Genomic DNA, 17,917 nt, shown 5'->3' with positions numbered 1-17,917 from the left:
CGTCTAGGTACCAAGCCGTGCAATTTACATGTATTTTCTTATTTGACATTCCAAGTATTCTGCAAGGAGGTCTCCCTTCTACAAACCAATTCAGAGATGCTAGGTGCAGATCTGGAAAGTGGCAGATCTGGGATCTATCTATCCTATCTTTTACCATAAATGTATATAAAGCACTTAAGGGTGGCTATGAAGATAAGGTGGCCGGGTGGCAGCAGATAAGAAATGTAAGGACTACACAGAAGACTTGGGTGAACAGAGAAGGCTTGATGAGAAATGAGAGACAACAATGCCTAGAAGGAAGCATAAAGTTTGAACAGAGCAGGGAGAGTGTCATAGCACAGTGAAAAAAAGCAAAGAGGTGGTGTGGGACATGTGTTTAGGGAGAAAGAGGGGACAGTCTGGGGACCTGCGAGTTTATTCTCCAGGGAATAGATGGAATTGGTTAGAAGGCCTTGATAATTACATGAAACAGTTAGGACTTCCTCCCGGGAGCAAGAGGGACTCATAAAAATATCTGAGCTGTGGGACGCTTGAGAATACTATTTCAGGAATACCAATTGGTCAGTGCTTTACCGATGGCCTGTGTGTGGTAGGAATTTATGAAGAACATTAGGGTGGAAACGAGGGAGGATGGATGCTGTTTTGAAGAGCTTCTTCCTAGGTCAAAATAAGTTGTGTGCCTGAAGCAACACAGGCACAGAGAACTAAGGTGATAGAAACTGAAATGCAGCTGAAAGTCTATAAGGAAGGAAGAAGCAACAGTGCTCGGCCACTCACCGGTTACAGTTTAGGGCAGAAGCTCTAGAGAATGAATGATGGTTTATCTCTGAGAGGAGAGCGCCTCAGGAAATAGAACAGAAAGAGAACAACAACAAAACAAAACACCCCAAAACAAGATGCAGTTGGCATTGTAACATTTACTTCAGTGTGTCCTGTAAGCACAACAACCTTAAGTCAGCTAGCTAGCCTATTATGACCAGAAATGAACGTGAACATCCGGGAACCAAGGTAGTATGCACCTCCAGGTAATCAAAAGGTTGGTTATGCTTCCCATACTACATACTAGTCTTCTAGAGGTTAAAAAAAAATTATATATGTAGTTTCCAAATCAACAGGGTAAAAATACATTGGAATCATTCTCTCTCCAAAACGTAAATCCAAAGCACTACCATCCCCTGCTTCCTGCCTAAGAAAAGTTTCTCGGTTCCTAGATCTTTCAAACTGGGGAAAACATTTTCAGTGATGGGTATTAGGACCCAAACGAAGAAATGGAGGGATGAAAAGGACAGTCAAGGACCAAAGGGATCTGGAAGAGGAAACAACCCTGAGACATCAGTTAGGGCCTGCCCAGCATGCAGGCTGCATGACCACCAGGCCTCTGGAAACTTTAACTCAACTCCACACTTCATTCTTAGGGCATTTCGAAAGCGGCAAGTCTCCGCTTCTGTTGGCTTACCCTTGACAACGGTAAAAAAAAAAAAAAAAAAAATAAGTTTTAAATGTGGCTCAGGAAAAGCAGCCGCATCAACATTCTTTGCTTCTGGGGGCTTTTCCATGAATCATGCACTCTCCCTTTTGCTCGCATTGAAATGACTTCAGCTGATGCTCTCCAGCAGGCTTGGTTGGGGAAAGCAGAAAGGGGTGCACTTCCACTTGAGTACCCAGGAGATGAAACAAAGCAAAAAAGAACACTCTCTTCTTAAGGTAGCATGGTTTGGGGACCCAGGATCGAAAGAAAAGTCCATTCTTTTCAGGGCAGGACCTTAAATAAATATGTAAACACGGCAGTGAGTCAGGCCCCTGCAGCTGGAGTGATTAGCGCTGCACACAGGAGCTGCTCTGCTCCCAGAGCCTCCTGGGGAAGGAGGGAGCGCCTGGTGTGCAGCCTGGCTCTGGCTAAAGGGGAAGGAAACTGAAAATAGCTCCATGCTCTCGCTCCTCCTCTCCTTTATAGTTCTGACAGGAACCAGAATACAGCTTTGTAAATTAGAAATCTGTTAATCCTTGACTCGCATGCTGAACATTCCTCAGATTACTAAGACTGCACAGGACAGGACAATAGTTTAAAAATAACCCGCAAGAGATGATAGGTGGAAGCTGTTCCCCACTCCTGTGGTAGCCATTTGCCAGCCCAGGGGGATTCTCTCCACAGGCACTGCCTTCCCTCTCTGGTATTTAAGGAGAAAGGGAAGAGGGCATAATGAATGGTAGTCTTAGGATTCTTGCAGATACACTATGCTCCACTACTGGAGAGAAGGTGGAAAAGGTCAAAAACACCTTGCTCTGTGCTTCAAGGATACATTAAATGTCCCCAGAACATCTCATGTTAATAAATGAGTGGCAATAGCCTGGAAAAGTAGACCTTCTTTGCATGTTTGGACAAATTCACTTTAGTTGCTGAGGGCTGGAAGAGCTAGAAAAAGAGAGAAAGTCCTTGAAGCAATGACTCCCTAGCTTTTTTTTTCAATTTCTACCGTTACCAATTTCTCTGTCAATGATGCAATCTTGACAGTAACCATGAAATCTCTAGAGATCTAGAAAATATGAGGCATGTATCTCTCACTTAATTACCTTTGTGGATGAGAGAGGAATATAAATTAAACCTAAGTTCCTTGCTAATAATATATGATAATGATCATAGGCAGATCTTAACTGTTCAAAGAGAAAGACTCAGAAGGAATAAGGTTTAGTCTTTAAAAAGTTCCTGCCATATCTTGCTTTATACACGTGTTTTTTTTCCTAACTTTGTTTTCTTCTCTCTTTTTGTTGGTTAGTAGAAAGGGTTAATTAATAGGTGGCAGATCAAAGAAAAAGGGAGAAAGAACCTTAGAAGCTAGTCATATCTGCTCCTGGTCTAATTATAAGCTTACTATGCAGGACATTAAATTATAACTACCTAGTTCCAAATTAAATAATCATGTCACTTAATTATCCCCATTTTAAAGAAAAAGGACATGTAAAAATATTTTGATACATAAATGTTTTCTAAAAGCATTTTATTTTACCTATGCTGTACCCTATAACTCCCCTTACACAAATCAGTTGTGAAATGCATAGCTTCTTTTATTGATCAGAAATTGTTGGATTTTCCCACTCCCTGTTCCTGATAGTTCCTATCTTTGGCCTTTGCCAGTGCCACCTTTTGATGTATTTGGAAAGTCAAGGTGACTCCTACTTCTAATCAGTGTTAGTCAATATGGTCAAAAGGCTCCTGAAAAGGGGTCACTACAGATAACCTAATTATTCAAATTTTCTCAGCAGGGGAGGGGAGGCAAGCACAGGCAGCCAGAACAAAACCGATGTGATGGGAGCAGAGAACAAGGATTTGAGAGGGACTGATTTCAAGAACTCACAACATGGCTCCTTGATTTGGGTCTGGCAGCAGCCCAAGGTCGCCTTGGCCCCTCCTCCCAGAAGGGCCAGGCCAGCTCGCTGGGCTTTCAGTCGGTCAAGGTGATCCCCATAGGACTACCATTCTTTAAGCCCCACCTACCCGGCCCATTCAGTCATAAACCGATCAATAGGAACCTTGAAAAATAAATATAGGCAAGCAGAGACACACATCAATCACTCTTCTACAGTTCTAATCTCTTGGTTTTCAAACTTCCATTTTATCTGAACATCTACTGACCTTAAAGCCCCAGCGAATATAATGTATATTTTTTAAATGGACATGAAGAGATCATCTACCTACCTTTCCGAAAACTAAAACACCGTTTGATTCTTCTGTATGTAGTTTTAGGAATGAAAGGAGTTGACGCTAAGGCACCTGAGGGCCGTCCCCCAGTAGTTCTGTCTTCAGGCATCATACAGGCCCGAAGTTCTGAGCCAGTCTCAGGCTTCTTTTAAGACCAGCCTCTGCGCGATACCCCACAGCCACTCCTTCTCATGTTTATTTGTTAGGGTGCAAGTGCTGACTCCTATAACTCGAAGGCTTTTATCATCCAGCTCCTGGATCAGGGATAAGTTACCACCTCTCCTTTACTTCTTGTTTTGGCAAAAAAAAAAAAAACTTCCTTTTCTCTTGCCTAATCCAAGGAGTTTTAAGGTTTTGGTGTTTTGTTTTTAAGTTTCTGCAGACATTCCAAAATGTCACAGCAAAGAGGACCGCAGCAAACGCGCGGCACCTCCCATTCAAACAGCAGGAGTTGTTTTTTTATTAAGAACTGTCTTCTCAGCTGGAACTGGGGGGACTGAGATTCCTCTGGAAAGGTCAGCAAACAGTCGTGTGCAAGGGGAAAAAGGAACAATGACAAAAAGGCCCGTGAGGAATACTTCAGGACCGTCCTTGCTGGCTCCTTTCAGCTGAGCAAAAGGGGAGGCAAATAATGGCACCTCCTCCAGAAAGCATTTCAGTGCATGATAGGTTCTTTTCAAAGGGCTCCCCGGTTCCTTTTACAGCACCCCGCATCCTTTGATGCTCTCTGCGGGCTTCTCCCTTTTCCCTTCTGTCTTCAAACTCCCGGGGCTCCCGAGAGAATCTCCACGTCAGAACAGTCGAGTGCCCGAGTGCCCGTTCCAAGGGGCCTCCTGGGATCCGTGGAGGTGGCAGCTCTGCAGGGAGCTTCTCCTCCCCCTCCTCCGGCTCCGGCTCCCCTTTTCTCAATGAGGGCTGGGCGGGAGCTGGCACGGCAGCAGCTGCCTCGTCACCGCGCTGTGGCTGCGGCTGCCTTCAGTGCCCGCTGGTCACATGCAGCAGGTGCAGTCACAACAGAATGAGGGGAGGAGGCAGAATGCCACAGGGCGTGCGAGCCTTCTCTTCCTCCTTCCTCCTCTGACTTTGTGCTCACTTCCCTGCCCTTGTCGGTGCAGCGCCTGCAGAGCTGGCTGCCTCAGCCGTTCCAGAAAGCAAATGGCACCAAACCAACTCCAAGGGGGTAAGCTTTTACCCCCCCCTTCCTGCATTTATTCTCTTCCTATGCAAGACTTTTTCAGAGATTTTGCAATTCCATCTATTGGTGAGTGCTGACTTCAATATGCATATCACTAAAACATATGTGTGCGGACTCGTACACATGTGCGTGTCTGGAAAGTAGAAAAATAGTCTCCATCTGGTAACAAAGGACCTGGACCATAAAACAACTCAAGTCAACTCATGGGTGCACTTGCATATTTACACATACATATATATTTCTTGGGTTATGGTTTGAAAACCAATCTGGTTTTCAACGTTCTCCTCTGCTTTTGCACGCACCCTCTCCGCCCCAGCCCCCATGTCCACCAATACTCTCAATTCCACTCACTGAACAATGGACCCACTGGGTTAATCATTCATCCACCTCTCTGTTCCATGAGCAGATTCGGGCTGCTAGTGCTTTAACCCCAACTGACCCCCAAGGTCTCCGCGTTCCGTCCAAGCCATTTGACAGGCATGGTAAGAAACTGTGAGGAATACTGCAAAGGTGCGCCCTTTAGAAACATCATTTCTCTGACCAGCATGCCCAGATGGGTAATAGTTTGTCACGGAAGGAATCATCAGGAGTGATTTCTGCCCAATGGGTCAAACTTGTTCTTGCCTTCAGTGTCACGGCATGCTCGGAGCAAAAGAAGGAGGCACAGAGTGTAACTCAGTATAAACAAGACAGCGGCAAGGCTGGACTGAGAGCGCTGCAGCCAACTGAAAACCTCACTGACCTGAGCACTGGCCTGGAGGGAACACCCGTAACCCCAGGACTCTGGAGCTAGAACGAATCTCAGCTAAATGGTTTTGTCTAATTTTCTGATTTCACAAACAAGCAAACTGAAAGTCGGGGGGGGGGATACCCCTTATCCAAGATCACACAGCTGTCTGTGTCAGAGGCAAGACCACATCACGGCTTAATTAACCCTTGCTTGACCATATGCCAGTTATTCATCATGAAGATTACTCACACTCAGTATTTTTACCGCATCAATGGGTCTCTGACTGAACCCTTTTTGTAAGGAGACAGAAATATGGGGAGAACCTGATTTTGTTAGTAGTTAGAGTTAGGCAAAACACTCAGATCTAATGAACACTCAATGGAGTCATACCATGGGCTTGGCACTTCCATACACATTGCCTCAAAAACAATTGAAAAGAATCATAAAAAAAACAAAAACAAAAAACAAAAACAAAAAAACAAAACAATAAAACACTGCAGGGGTGCCTGGGTAGTTCAGTTGGTTAAGCGTCCAACTCTTGATTTCAGCTCAGGTCATGATCTCAGGGTCCTGGGACTGCGCCCCACATGGGAGTCCGCACTCAGCAGGGAATCTGGAGATTCTCTCTCTCCCTCCCCCTTCACCCCTCCCTCCACTTGTGCTCTCTCTCTGTCTCTCAAATAAATAAGTAAATCTTTAAAAAGAAAAAAAAAACAGTATTAAAAAAAAGCAAACATAAACAAGCAAAACAAACCTAAACTTTTCCAAAGCTAAATAAATGCTTTGACATCCTAAATTTCAGATTTGACTTTTAAGCAGAACCCGTGTGTCTCTCAGCATTATTAATGGGGAAGCGATTGTTTACAAGTGGTTTTAAGCCGATCATACAAAGCTGGAAGTATCTAGATTCAATACTGAATTTTCTTATCAGGCTAGGTTGTTAAGCAAATGTCTACTTCTTCCATTTCCATTGGTTCCCTTCCCTTATCTGTTTATCTTTTGTAAGTTTGCTTTGTTTAATAAAAAGAAAAGGCCTATAATTCCAAAGCCCTACAGGTCTTCATTTCTAAGAGACTGAAAAGCTTGGCAAGCTCCTTGGGGTGTCTCCTATTTTTCATTGAATGTCTAATTATTGTAATGGTAAAGAGGGAATATTTTACATGGGTATGCAACCTGAACAAGGATAAGCTTAGGTGTCTCATGAAAAACTTTAACTTTTTAAAAACAGGCTGTGACAATGCAGTGCAGGTAGTGAAAGGCCCTTTCTATAACAAGCACATTTAAAATGTATCTGAAGGAGGTATACAGAAATCATACATCAGAGTGATATGTCACCTTCCAAATGTCTTTGCAGATTCCATTTAATCAATGGCCACAACAATATTTAAGCATTGGAAGGGAGACTGGAATCTAAGAGGTCTTAGTTTAGGTTTAATAGAGTCTTGGATTCCATAACTAAGATAGGGAGGAGAAATGTATTTTCTTATGAAAGGCAATTAATGGCAATTTTGAAATTTTTTAACACATTTTTTGAGATATAATCCACATACCCTAGAATTCACCCATTTCAAGTGTACAAGTCAATGATTTTTAGCATATTCACAGATATATACAACCATCATCATAGTCAATTTTAGAACATTTTCATCACCTCAAAAAGAAATCCCATATCTTGGGCTATCACCTGCCCCCTCCAACATTCCCATCCCAGCATTAAGTGACCACTAATTTACTTTTTGTCTCTATAGTTTTCCCCATTATGTACATTCTTTTTCTTTTTAAGATTTTATTTATTTGAGAGAGAGAGAGAGAGAGAGAGAGAGAGAGAAAGAGCGAGCACAAGCAGGGGGAGTGGCAGAAGGAGAAGGAGAAGCAGGCTCCCCACTGGGCAGGGAGCTGGACTCGGGGCTGGATCCCAGGACCCTGGGATCATGACCTGCACTGAAGGCAGACACTTAACCAACGGAGCCACCCAGGCGCCCCTGTTCTGTACTGTCATATGAACAGAATCATACTATGTAGCCTTTTGTGACTGGCTTCTTCCACTTAGCATAATGTTTTCAAGGTTTATTCAGACTGTAGCAGGTATCAGTACCTCAATCCTTTTTTATGGCCACATAATAACCCCTGGTACGGATATATCACACTCTATGGACTTATTTGTCTATTGATGGACATTTGGGCATTTCCACTTTTTGAGTTGTAAGAGTTCATTATAAATTCTGGATACAAGTTCATTATTAGATGTATGGTCTGGAAATACCTCTTCCCAATCTGTTGATTATATTTTCACTTTCTTGATGGTATCAGTTCAGGTATTTTTGAAGGACTTGAAAAACCATATTTATTTTAATTAGCATAATTTTAAAATTTTTGTTTTCATATACTGAAGGATATACTATTTGTAAGGCATGGGCTTGTAATTGTAGTTTTTCATTCCCAAAGTACATGTAATAGATCACATTATTGTGCGAGAAAGCAGGAGGAGCTCACAAGTTTCCTTCCTAGTTCTGTTACTCCCAGTATGACTGATATATGGCAAATTAGTCACCCTCTCTCAGTCTTCATGACCTAATCCACAAAATGTGGGATTGAATTAAAACAGTGGTTTTAAAAGATGCTTTATCAGCAGAAAACTTTTTTCAACCAAATGTTAGGTTGAAAAGCAACACTCCTAATATATAAGGTAAATAAGAGGGTTTTTAGTTATATACACTTGTTTGCAACTCGAATTTGTAATATTTCTTTAAAATGCAATCAATAAACAGAGGGGGGTATATTAATATGAACATTTGAAACCCTAGATTATGGGTGACAGTTGCAATCTTCTACCAATGTCAATCAGTTTGGTTCTATATTCTGTATTTACTTTAAAAAATGCTAATGTTCAGTTGGACCACAAACGATTCATTGCAAATTGAATGAGTAATTTAAAAGCCTGCCTTGCATTCTCATAACACTCTTCAATTAAACAAAAAGGGCAGAAAAGTTTTTATTGGAGCATTGTTTCTATGGTAAGTGTTCTATGCTAAAATATACCTCTTTACGAGTAAATTTGAATCAGGCATTTACAAAATCCCTGAAGCTCGTTTCATAGGATAAAGTACAGTAGTCCCCTCTTATCCACAGGAAATATATTCTAGGACCTCCAGTGGATGCCTGAAACTGGGGATAGTACTGAGCCTTATATATACTATGTTTTTTCCTTAGATATATACTTATGATAAAGTTTAATCTATACATTGAGCACAGTGAGAAATTAATAATAAAATAGAACAATTATAACAATACACTGTAATAAACGTTACTTGCATGTGGTCACTCCCTCTCAAAATATCTTGTAGTGTATCACCCTTCTTCTTGCAGTGATGCAAGATGATAAAATGCCTACGTGATGAGAGGAAGTGAGACATAGCATTAGGTAACTGTTGCCCCTCTGATGATAGATCAGAAGGAGCATCGCCTGCTTCTGGACCGTGGCTGACCGCGAGTAACTGAAAACTGCTGAAAGAGAAACCCCAGATAAGGGCAGAACGACTGTACACAGACCGATCAAGTACCAGAGCTCCCTTCCAAGTTCATATTTGAAGACTTATATATAGCCCTTGTCTAGTCCCACTGGGATAACTTTGGGGACTCCTGAGCCGTTAGTAGTGTCTCTGTGGCTACTGATTTAATAAAGCTAATTGGATCTCATTCAATTTTCTTGAGAAAAGGGCAGATGGAAGAGGAGGAAAGGGAGAAAATGGTACACTTCATGGAAGTAATGCCAAACAAAAATACTTCCTTCGACAGATATTAAGGATCCTTCCAAACTCAGAAGCCCCAGAAATTTGATAATGGGGGGGGGGACTCTTTAGAAATGACAGGAACTTTGAAAAGACACATCTTCAGGCACCCCACAAATTCCTGGCTCTGGAGCTATCAGCAAACCTCTAGCAGGTGAGTAAGTGTCTCAAGAGCAATCGTGAGCCATCCTTTGCTAATGTTGTAGGGGGCACCTCAGCCCACAGGTCTTTTCAAATGTTTACATAGTCACTTACTAGCCATTTTAATATATAAATAGGGTGACCCTATAAGTTGTCACCGAAACTACGACACCATGAAAGTGAAAAGCAACACTGTCAATGATTATCCTGGGACAACAATCGTAAACCAGACTGTTACCAGGCAAACTGGGATGAACGGTCACCCCGGTGAGGAACCACCCCCTTCCCCAACAGAAGGCACTGCTAGAAAACAGACACTCTGCGGACCTGTATCACTCACCTGGTAAAACCTAACTTTCCAACTTTTTAAAGTACACACCTTTGAAGCTATGCTGAAATACAAAGTGGTGAGTCAGCCTAAGAAGTATCTAAGATGTTAAGGGAAAAAAAAAATTCACTTGTGAATTCAGGGTGCTGACAATACACAAAAGAGAATATAAAATAAATATTGGAATTATAATTGGTTTGCTAAGTATGAATTTGATTTAATACAATTTACTTTAACTTCATGAACATAAAATAATTAGGCTTTATATTTTGGGAAATGCATGTTGGTTATAGACAAATTTTTTTGAGTCCTTATCATTTTGGTTCCACTTACTGAATTTTTGATTTATGTAATTTGTTTATGTCATATCTGTTTATTTTATAATCCTTGATAGACAGAGATCATGTCTTTTACCCTTTCTCCTTTTAGTTCTATTTATAGTACCATTTAGTTTAGTGCATTCTCAAAACTGTATTAACTAAGATTTTAAAAAATTTATCAAATCCACAAACAAAATGCCTGATCATAAGGCATTTTGTTACTCTAGTAATTATCAGATTCTCATCTAGAACTTTGCCATTTTTCTTCAATATCACTGATCAGCTCAAGGCTAGGTTCCCGATACTAGTCAAAAATTTTTTTGCCCCATAACTGTATAATCTTAACTAATGTACATTTACAGTACCATTCCTGTAACTATTTATTGTTAGTGAAATGGAAAAATCCAAAACAAAAAATACATCATCCCTTTTTATAATTCAAGATTTTCATAGAATAAAGTTGGTTAATGATGATATTTGATTTAAATTAAACTTCTGAGCGTTACTTAGATGTATGTCCAATAACATGGAATAGTTTACTATTTATTTTAATAGTCATCCATTTGAAAATAGGAGCTCAGGGGCACCTGGGTGGCTCAGTCGGTTAAGTGTCTGCCTTCGGCTCAGGTCATGATCCCAGGGTCCTGGGATGGAGCCCCGCGTTGGGTTCTCTGCTTGGCAGGGAGCCTGCTTCTCCCTCTCCCTCTGCCTGCCGCTCTCCCTGCTTGTGCTCTCTCTCTCTCTCTCTCTCTCTCTCCTTCTCAAATAAATGAATAAAATATTTTAAAAAAAGAAAAAAGAAAATAGGAGCTCATAGTAACATCACTTGGGAGGGCAAGGATGAACAGCTTTGGCCTCCCTTTCCATTCTTCCATAATTCTATATATACTCACCTCCTCCAAAAGGTCCCCATATGACTCGGCGGATGGATTTAACCCAGTCTTCCATATCATTCTGGGTGCTCGCCATAAGGAGGTAGCTCTCATGGTTTGCTGTCATCCGATCTCGATCGCCTCCTGCAAGATAGTTAACACATGAGTGTGTGCTCAGCTGAAGATTCCCCACCAGCAGCAGAGTCCCTGAAAGGTACACTGTGCCTACCCAATCAATTGGAGATGTTTACCATGGTTTCAGAATGAAAAAATCTGCTTAAAAAGGAAAGGCTCTTATGTTTCCAGGGGAAAACTGGAGAACAAATGTCATTCCCCAAACAAAGCCTGCCTTTTTGTCCTAGCAACAACCCATAGGTCTGCATTAACTTATAATCCAATCTATTCACACTGCACTGCTGAATAAGGAGAAATAGTAAAGCAAAACGAAAGATGGAGAAGTAATCCACAGAGCCTGGATATTCACCGGAAGCAAATGCTGAGCAGTCTGAGTACTGCTTAATACACACAGTGAGGCCACCAGGACATCATGGGTGGTCAGGGGAGTTCTAGGAAAGGGAAAAGAACCACGTGTAAAAACTTCTGACCCAGAGGTCCACTTCTATTGCTCCATCATGGAAGGAAAGCTTCTTCCCCCAGAACACACCTTCAGGGGGGCAAACACAGAGAAGAGGAGAAAGCAGCGCAGGCTGGCCAGCCACAAAGGCCAATTCAACCCTCTAGATGGCCCTCGCACCGAAGTGTAAGCTTCAGGAAACTCCAGGGGTATCTCCATGCAAAAGCTTGATGGTTTCTCTCATTTTACCACCCCTCCAAAGAACATCCCATATCCTTTATAACCTTTATAATTTCTAGTATCAACTTTGAAGTGCTAGACCTCTGACGCATGTGATTTAATTTCTTAGAAATGTTTTATAGCATATTTGTATTTCCCTAGTGACTTAAATTTCTCATTTATAAAACAGGCATAACCATATATGACCTTGAAAGAGGTCTTGAATCCTGGTTTTCCTTCTTATTTTATGGTTAAAGAAGTATTTCTTTTTTTTTTTAAGATTTTTATTTATTTATTTATTTGAGAGAAAGATTGAGAGAGAGAGTGGGGGGAGGATCGGAGGGAGAGGAACAAGCAGACTCTGCACTGAGTAAGGAGCCCCACAGGGAGCTCAGTCTTACGACCCTGCAATCATGACCTGAGCCAAAATCAAGAGTCCGTTAACCCACTGAGCCACCCAGGCACCCCTCAAGGAGTATTTCTGAAGACATGTATCAGCAACTATGCTGCTTCAATCTCCTTGAAAATAATTCACAGAAGGAATAATTAAGGAAATGGAACATTTAACTGAATTCTGATAATATTTTAGTATTACACTAACTTTTGATGTGCTTAAAATAGCCATGCACATTAAAGTGTTCACTAAGTGAACACAAAGTATTGTACACTTGCAACCTTGGGTTGAATTAATTCATATCCAAGTGTTGTGTTCGACTGAGACATTTTTGTTTCTAAGTGGATCTGAACACCTTCAGGAGGAGCTTATCCAATTCATAACAGGCCCACCACTCACTATTCTTTCCTGTCCAACCTAATCTGCACATAGCTGTGAAAGCCACAGGCATTTGAATCTGTGACCTCTGAATTCTATTCAAGTGTCCTAGATTGAGAAATACTACTCTTCTACCACTGAGGTAAATTTATAGAACACGTGAAAGGTCAAAGAAGTGAAATAACTTTAAGCCAATCAGATGAACAAGTAGAATTAACGTTGTACATTTTAATACAGCTGGATGGGAGTGTGAGGAGGGACCGAGGAACCACATCAAATTGGTTTCTTGGGGCGCCTGGGTGGCTCAGTGGGTTAAGCGTCTGCCTTCGGCTCAGGTCATGATCTCAGGGTCCTGGGATCGAGCTCTGCGTCGGGCTTCTTGTTCAGCAGAGGAGTCTGCTTCTCCCTCTCCCTCTGCCCCTCCCCCTTCTTGTGCTTTCTCTCTCACTCAGTCTCTCAAATAAATAAATGAAATCTTTAAAAAAATTGGTTTCTTAATGTTTACAAATTCTTGACTAAACAAGGCTAGCCTTCTCATATTATAAAGAACACCTCACTGCTCGGGAAACAATGACCCACTTAGACCTGTACATCCATCTTCAGTCCATCATCAGCTTAATCAACTTGTATCTGAAAAAGCATAGGTTTAGGAGTCAGAGAAAACCCAGCTGAAATCTTAATTTTACCTTGTATTGGCTATTTGATTTCTGGGAAATTACATAATTTCTGGAAACTAAGTGTTTCTAATTATGCTTTAGATATAATAATACTGATAGAGTAAATTTTTGTGAGAATTCAGTGAAATAAACTGAAAATACTAGCCCTGTGTTAGGCTAAAGGAGAAATTCTGCAGATATTAATTCAGCCTCATTTAACTGCTCCCACACCTACAAACGCAAAAAGAACATATTATATTTAATTTGACCTCAGAGATATTATGTCTAGCAAGTGCTTGGGAACAATTAGTCAATAGTATGAATATACTTATTACAAAGCTCTCTTTTACTGATACATAACAATGCACATCAAAATTATATACTGTACATGTATGTAAATATGCCACATATTAATATGCACCCACATGGCCATATTACATAGAAGTGGCAGAAAGAACTAAATGACAAAAGGAAGACATGCCTCACTTGGCGTGGCACAGTACTAACAATTTATTCTGTATGCTTATCCACTTATGCCACAGTGCTAGGCCAAAAAGATTACCATTTCGAAATCAGAATATTTTAATTATTGTCTTTGCCCAAGGGATACTTAGCAATTCAGACAGCAGTATCCCGCTGTGTCACTCCCAGCCCAGGCAGAGACAGCCCTAGTAATGAGTGAGTGACAGCCGCTGGAGTGTGTTTCTGCCTGAAAGCAGGGAAGAAAGAGAATGATAAGCACAACTGGCCATTATCCCCTGACTTTTCATTTGATTCTCTATCTCTGCCAGTGGTGCTGTATGTCTGACCCTGAATCTCATTTAGACTGCCAATCACAGATATGAAATCCCGTCTGTGAATCTTACCCATGGATATGGATCTTGATTCCTCAGTGTATTAACAAGAGAGGGGGAAAAGATGAAAAAACTTTACCTACCAGTCTCGGTGAAATATGGACTCATTGCTCTGAATGTGATTAAAACAACTGGAGACATTTATATGAACATGAACTAGACGCTCCACTAAAAATATGTGATTTCCAACTAGAGATGCCATCTGTTCTAATTCACAGCCCTACGGGTCTAAGAGCTGCTACTGCACCTTGCAGTTGAAGGGGTTCAAAAACAACTTACTAAATGTATGATCTGATAAATAAATAAATTCAGTATGGACCTTCAACCATGTGAATCAAGTTTCACTCTCTTTGTTAATCCTTTACAGGGCTTAATGTTCCATTGAACTATTCATGGATCTAAACGTTTTTTCAAAAGGTGAAATTTTAAAAAGCAGTCTTGAGATGTAAATATCACTGGAGTAAGGGTGTCATAGTCAATTTCAATCCATATGTACATATATACGTGTGTATATGATATATAATATGATATTAAAGTCGGTATATGCTCTACATTGTTCAATTCTGCTTGAAAATTAATACCCGTTCAGCTTTGTTTTTATTTTTTTAATACTACTTTAGATTTGCACATATTTTTAAAGGACCCATTTCAGGAAATTGTACACATCTTTTAGATATTAGCTTTGGTTAGTAGCAATGCTTGGCGGTAGTGTTAATACTTCAAGCATTTGTGATTTTAAGTTAACTGAGTAGGTCACATCATTCAATTTTACTTGTTTATATATCATTGAAAATATGTGTGCATTTTGTTGGGATCTTCTGGATATTTGTATTTGATATAAATTTTTCTTTCCCAGAAATAATACAGATTCTCTGAAATAAAATAAATACTTGACATAATTCACTTGTGCAAAAATTAAAAGATTAAGAAAAAATTACTGAATTTAATAGACTAAGAAAAAGCTTAATCTAAAATTAAAAAGGTTAAAGAAATCTACAATAAAATAAATGCACAGTTAATTTTAAAAAAGTGCAATATCAATTAACCATATGAAAAGTTTGACTCATCTAATAATTATAAAATAATAATTTAAGGGATAATATTTTTGATGAATAACTTCGCATAGAATTTTTTTAAATTTTTTTTTAAGTAATCACTACACCTAACGTGGGGCTCAAACTTAGAACCCCAAGATCAAGAGGCACATGCTCCAGCCAGCCAGGCACCTCTGCATAGAATTTTTTAAATTTTAATAAAAATATTGGAAAAGGTATGCCAAGATCTACTTGCTCATTTTTTATAGGAGTATGGATAATGCTCCTTATGATGCAGCCACTAAAATAGGATTTTGAAGGATACTTTTTAATATGAGTTTTTGTTATACAAAAGGAAATATACACATTTTTATATGTGATATTATTTCAATTTTCATATAGGATGAAAGTTAGATAAATAAAATACTAGATTGAAATACACAATAATTTTAACAATGGTTATCTCTGAATGATAGGATTGGGAATTTCTTTAGTCTCCATTTGTACCTTTCTGTATTTCACAGATGCACAACACAGATGTGTTGTTATTCCTGTATTATTCCAGATGTTCTATCATGTATTATTTGATATGAGAAGAAAGCATTATTGAAAAAGGCAAGTGATTGGAATGAGATGGTCATGGAAGCACGAATTCAAAAAAGCCCAAGTGAGTTGGAAGGTAAGTGTCACTAATGTCACTCGGTGATGCTTAAGATCGTTCACTTTGAGTTATCATTAATTTACCTGTAATTTCGTCCCCCTCCTTACCCAGATCCTGATCCCCGAGCACATCCCCAAAGGAAGATTTGGGACAGGAGGCCAGTGCTGCTTAGGGTGCAGATTACATCATATCACTAGGATTTTCTCAGTAAAAAGAGACTACTACTATTATGTGCATTAGGCTTCTTAAAAAATATATGTAAAGAAATATTTTTCTGAATTTATTGTGTGGAAATTTCCAAAAAGAGTTACCAATGTAAATTTTTGTTATTTTTTCCTCAGAGAAAAATACTTGTAAATTGTCATAATTATGAACTAAAAAGCAAAAGAATTACTCAGAAGCAAAGTATATATGTGTATCATTTTGAGTAAATAAACTTTTAAACATGTACAGTTAATTATTTCTTTGAATTTCAATTTTAAAGCAAGTTGCTCAAGGGAAACCGTGGTCATAGACATTTGCGTTCATTTCCAAGTACAGTTCATGATACAGACCTGGGAACATTTTAGTGATCACCTCTGAGACTGTTAATAATTTCAAGAGCAAAATGTTTCCTCATTCCTAATTACAAATCAGGTCAAAACTAGACCTATTGTACTATTTGTTTTATAGAGCTTACATATACTGATTTAAACTCTAGTTAGGGTTATTAATTTTCACTCATACAACTGCAAGGTCTTATTTTATTTTTTTAAAGCACTACTTGCCTCAGAACTTAGTTTGGGTCTTTATTGGTAATAGAACTCTAATGATAAATTGCAAGATATAAATTCTGAAGGATATCAGTGGAAAATTACTGAGATAGGAAAACATTTCCTCCCTTGTATGGAGCTTGATATTTGGAAAACAACCCAAGTTATGTGAAGTACAAACTGCAAATTACAGGCTTCTATGGATACCACCTCCTGTTAATAAATAACAACAACAAAAAATAAAACAGCAATTAATTTACAAAATGAGGCCAGAAAACAAACTGGTCTCACAATCAATATCATATTTAATTTTTTCATGTTGTTTTGTATATCACAGAGACATTGTTACTCGAAAATTAAGAGTTTTGGTATGCTTTACTAATCAAACTTTTCCCAAGTATTTCTTCCACAAAAGCTAATTTCAAAAGTATCAGAAGGGCAGAATTTCAATGCATGTTGTCAACAGAAAAGTTGCATGACTCTCTAATGAGATTTTGAATATTTTAAAACCCCTAAATCAGAGCAGGAGGATTAATTAAGGGACCAATAGCAATAAGCATTTTGTTTGTAGTGTGTAGTCAATACCATACAACAAACACATTACCAAATGTTATCTTGCATTATGATAAAATTAATGCTATCTTTAAATTTCAGGAGTACTTTATAATACTGTTTTACGTATTTCTTATACCCCTTACTAGGTCATAATCTCTTTGTAAGAATGCCCCAGCATTACATAGCTAACTTATGTTTAATATGAAAATAATTATAAACACACACTTTTTAACCAATTATAGATTGATTGGTATTTAGTATTTACGGTAGATTTCTAATCATTAAATTTATAAATGATTTGCTGGAAGTCCATCTGTTTGGCTGCAGATACAGAAAGCATTGACATAAACATTTTATACTGTACAAGTTACTTCTGACTTGCCTTTCCTCAAACTACACAATAAAAAATGTCAATAAATGTGAATATGAGACCAAAAGTCCTAGCTGGATCAAACTCCAAAAACATACAATACTTATAACGAAGTACTAAAAAATGGTCAGTGAAAGACAGTGAAGCCAGACTCAAGTTCAAATGAGTCATTGATTAGCTGTGAGATCCCTCATCTTTAACTGAGAGTGCTAAAAGCACCTGCCTCGTGGTGTTATCATGAATTAACTGAATGAATACCACAAAATACTTGGAATAGTGTTTGGAACATGGTATGCTATGCTCTTATTTTTATTGCCATGTATAAAAAATTTGATCTTAAATGTTTCAATGAATTATGTGTAATTTGAATCCTTTAAAATGCAGAAAGCTACCTTATTT

At 39.1% G+C, this 17,917-nt stretch overlaps 1 protein-coding gene and 1 long non-coding RNA gene across 8 annotated transcripts in view; one reads left to right on the top strand and one right to left on the bottom strand.

Moving 5' to 3' along the window:
• Positions 1-17,917, bottom strand: part of ARHGAP24 (Rho GTPase activating protein 24) — a 484,560-nt gene that overhangs the window by 56,789 nt on the left and 409,854 nt on the right. For 5 of the 7 annotated variants that reach the window (XM_044388111.3, XM_026509803.4, XM_044388115.3 and 2 more), the window contains one exon: positions 11,093-11,215. In XM_044388111.3, the coding sequence (XP_044244046.2) occupies positions 11,093-11,215 (123 nt within the window). Of the gene's footprint in view, positions 1-3,694; positions 5,040-11,092; positions 11,216-17,917 lie in introns of those variants that run through there. The other 2 variants (XM_044388113.3, XM_026509804.4) reach the window with 2 other exon arrangements.
• On the top strand, positions 4,739-16,126 carry LOC130543271 (uncharacterized). Its single transcript, XR_008958491.1, has 3 exons — positions 4,739-4,877; positions 15,705-15,859; positions 15,953-16,126. It is a non-coding gene; the product is annotated as an uncharacterized LOC130543271 (long non-coding RNA).

Source organism: Ursus arctos, unplaced genomic scaffold, assembly GCF_023065955.2.
Source record: "Ursus arctos isolate Adak ecotype North America unplaced genomic scaffold, UrsArc2.0 scaffold_9, whole genome shotgun sequence".
Lineage (NCBI taxonomy): Eukaryota > Metazoa > Chordata > Mammalia > Carnivora > Ursidae > Ursus > Ursus arctos.
The sequence above is the reverse complement of the archived record's forward strand: the minus strand, read 5'-3'. Positions and strand labels throughout refer to the sequence as shown.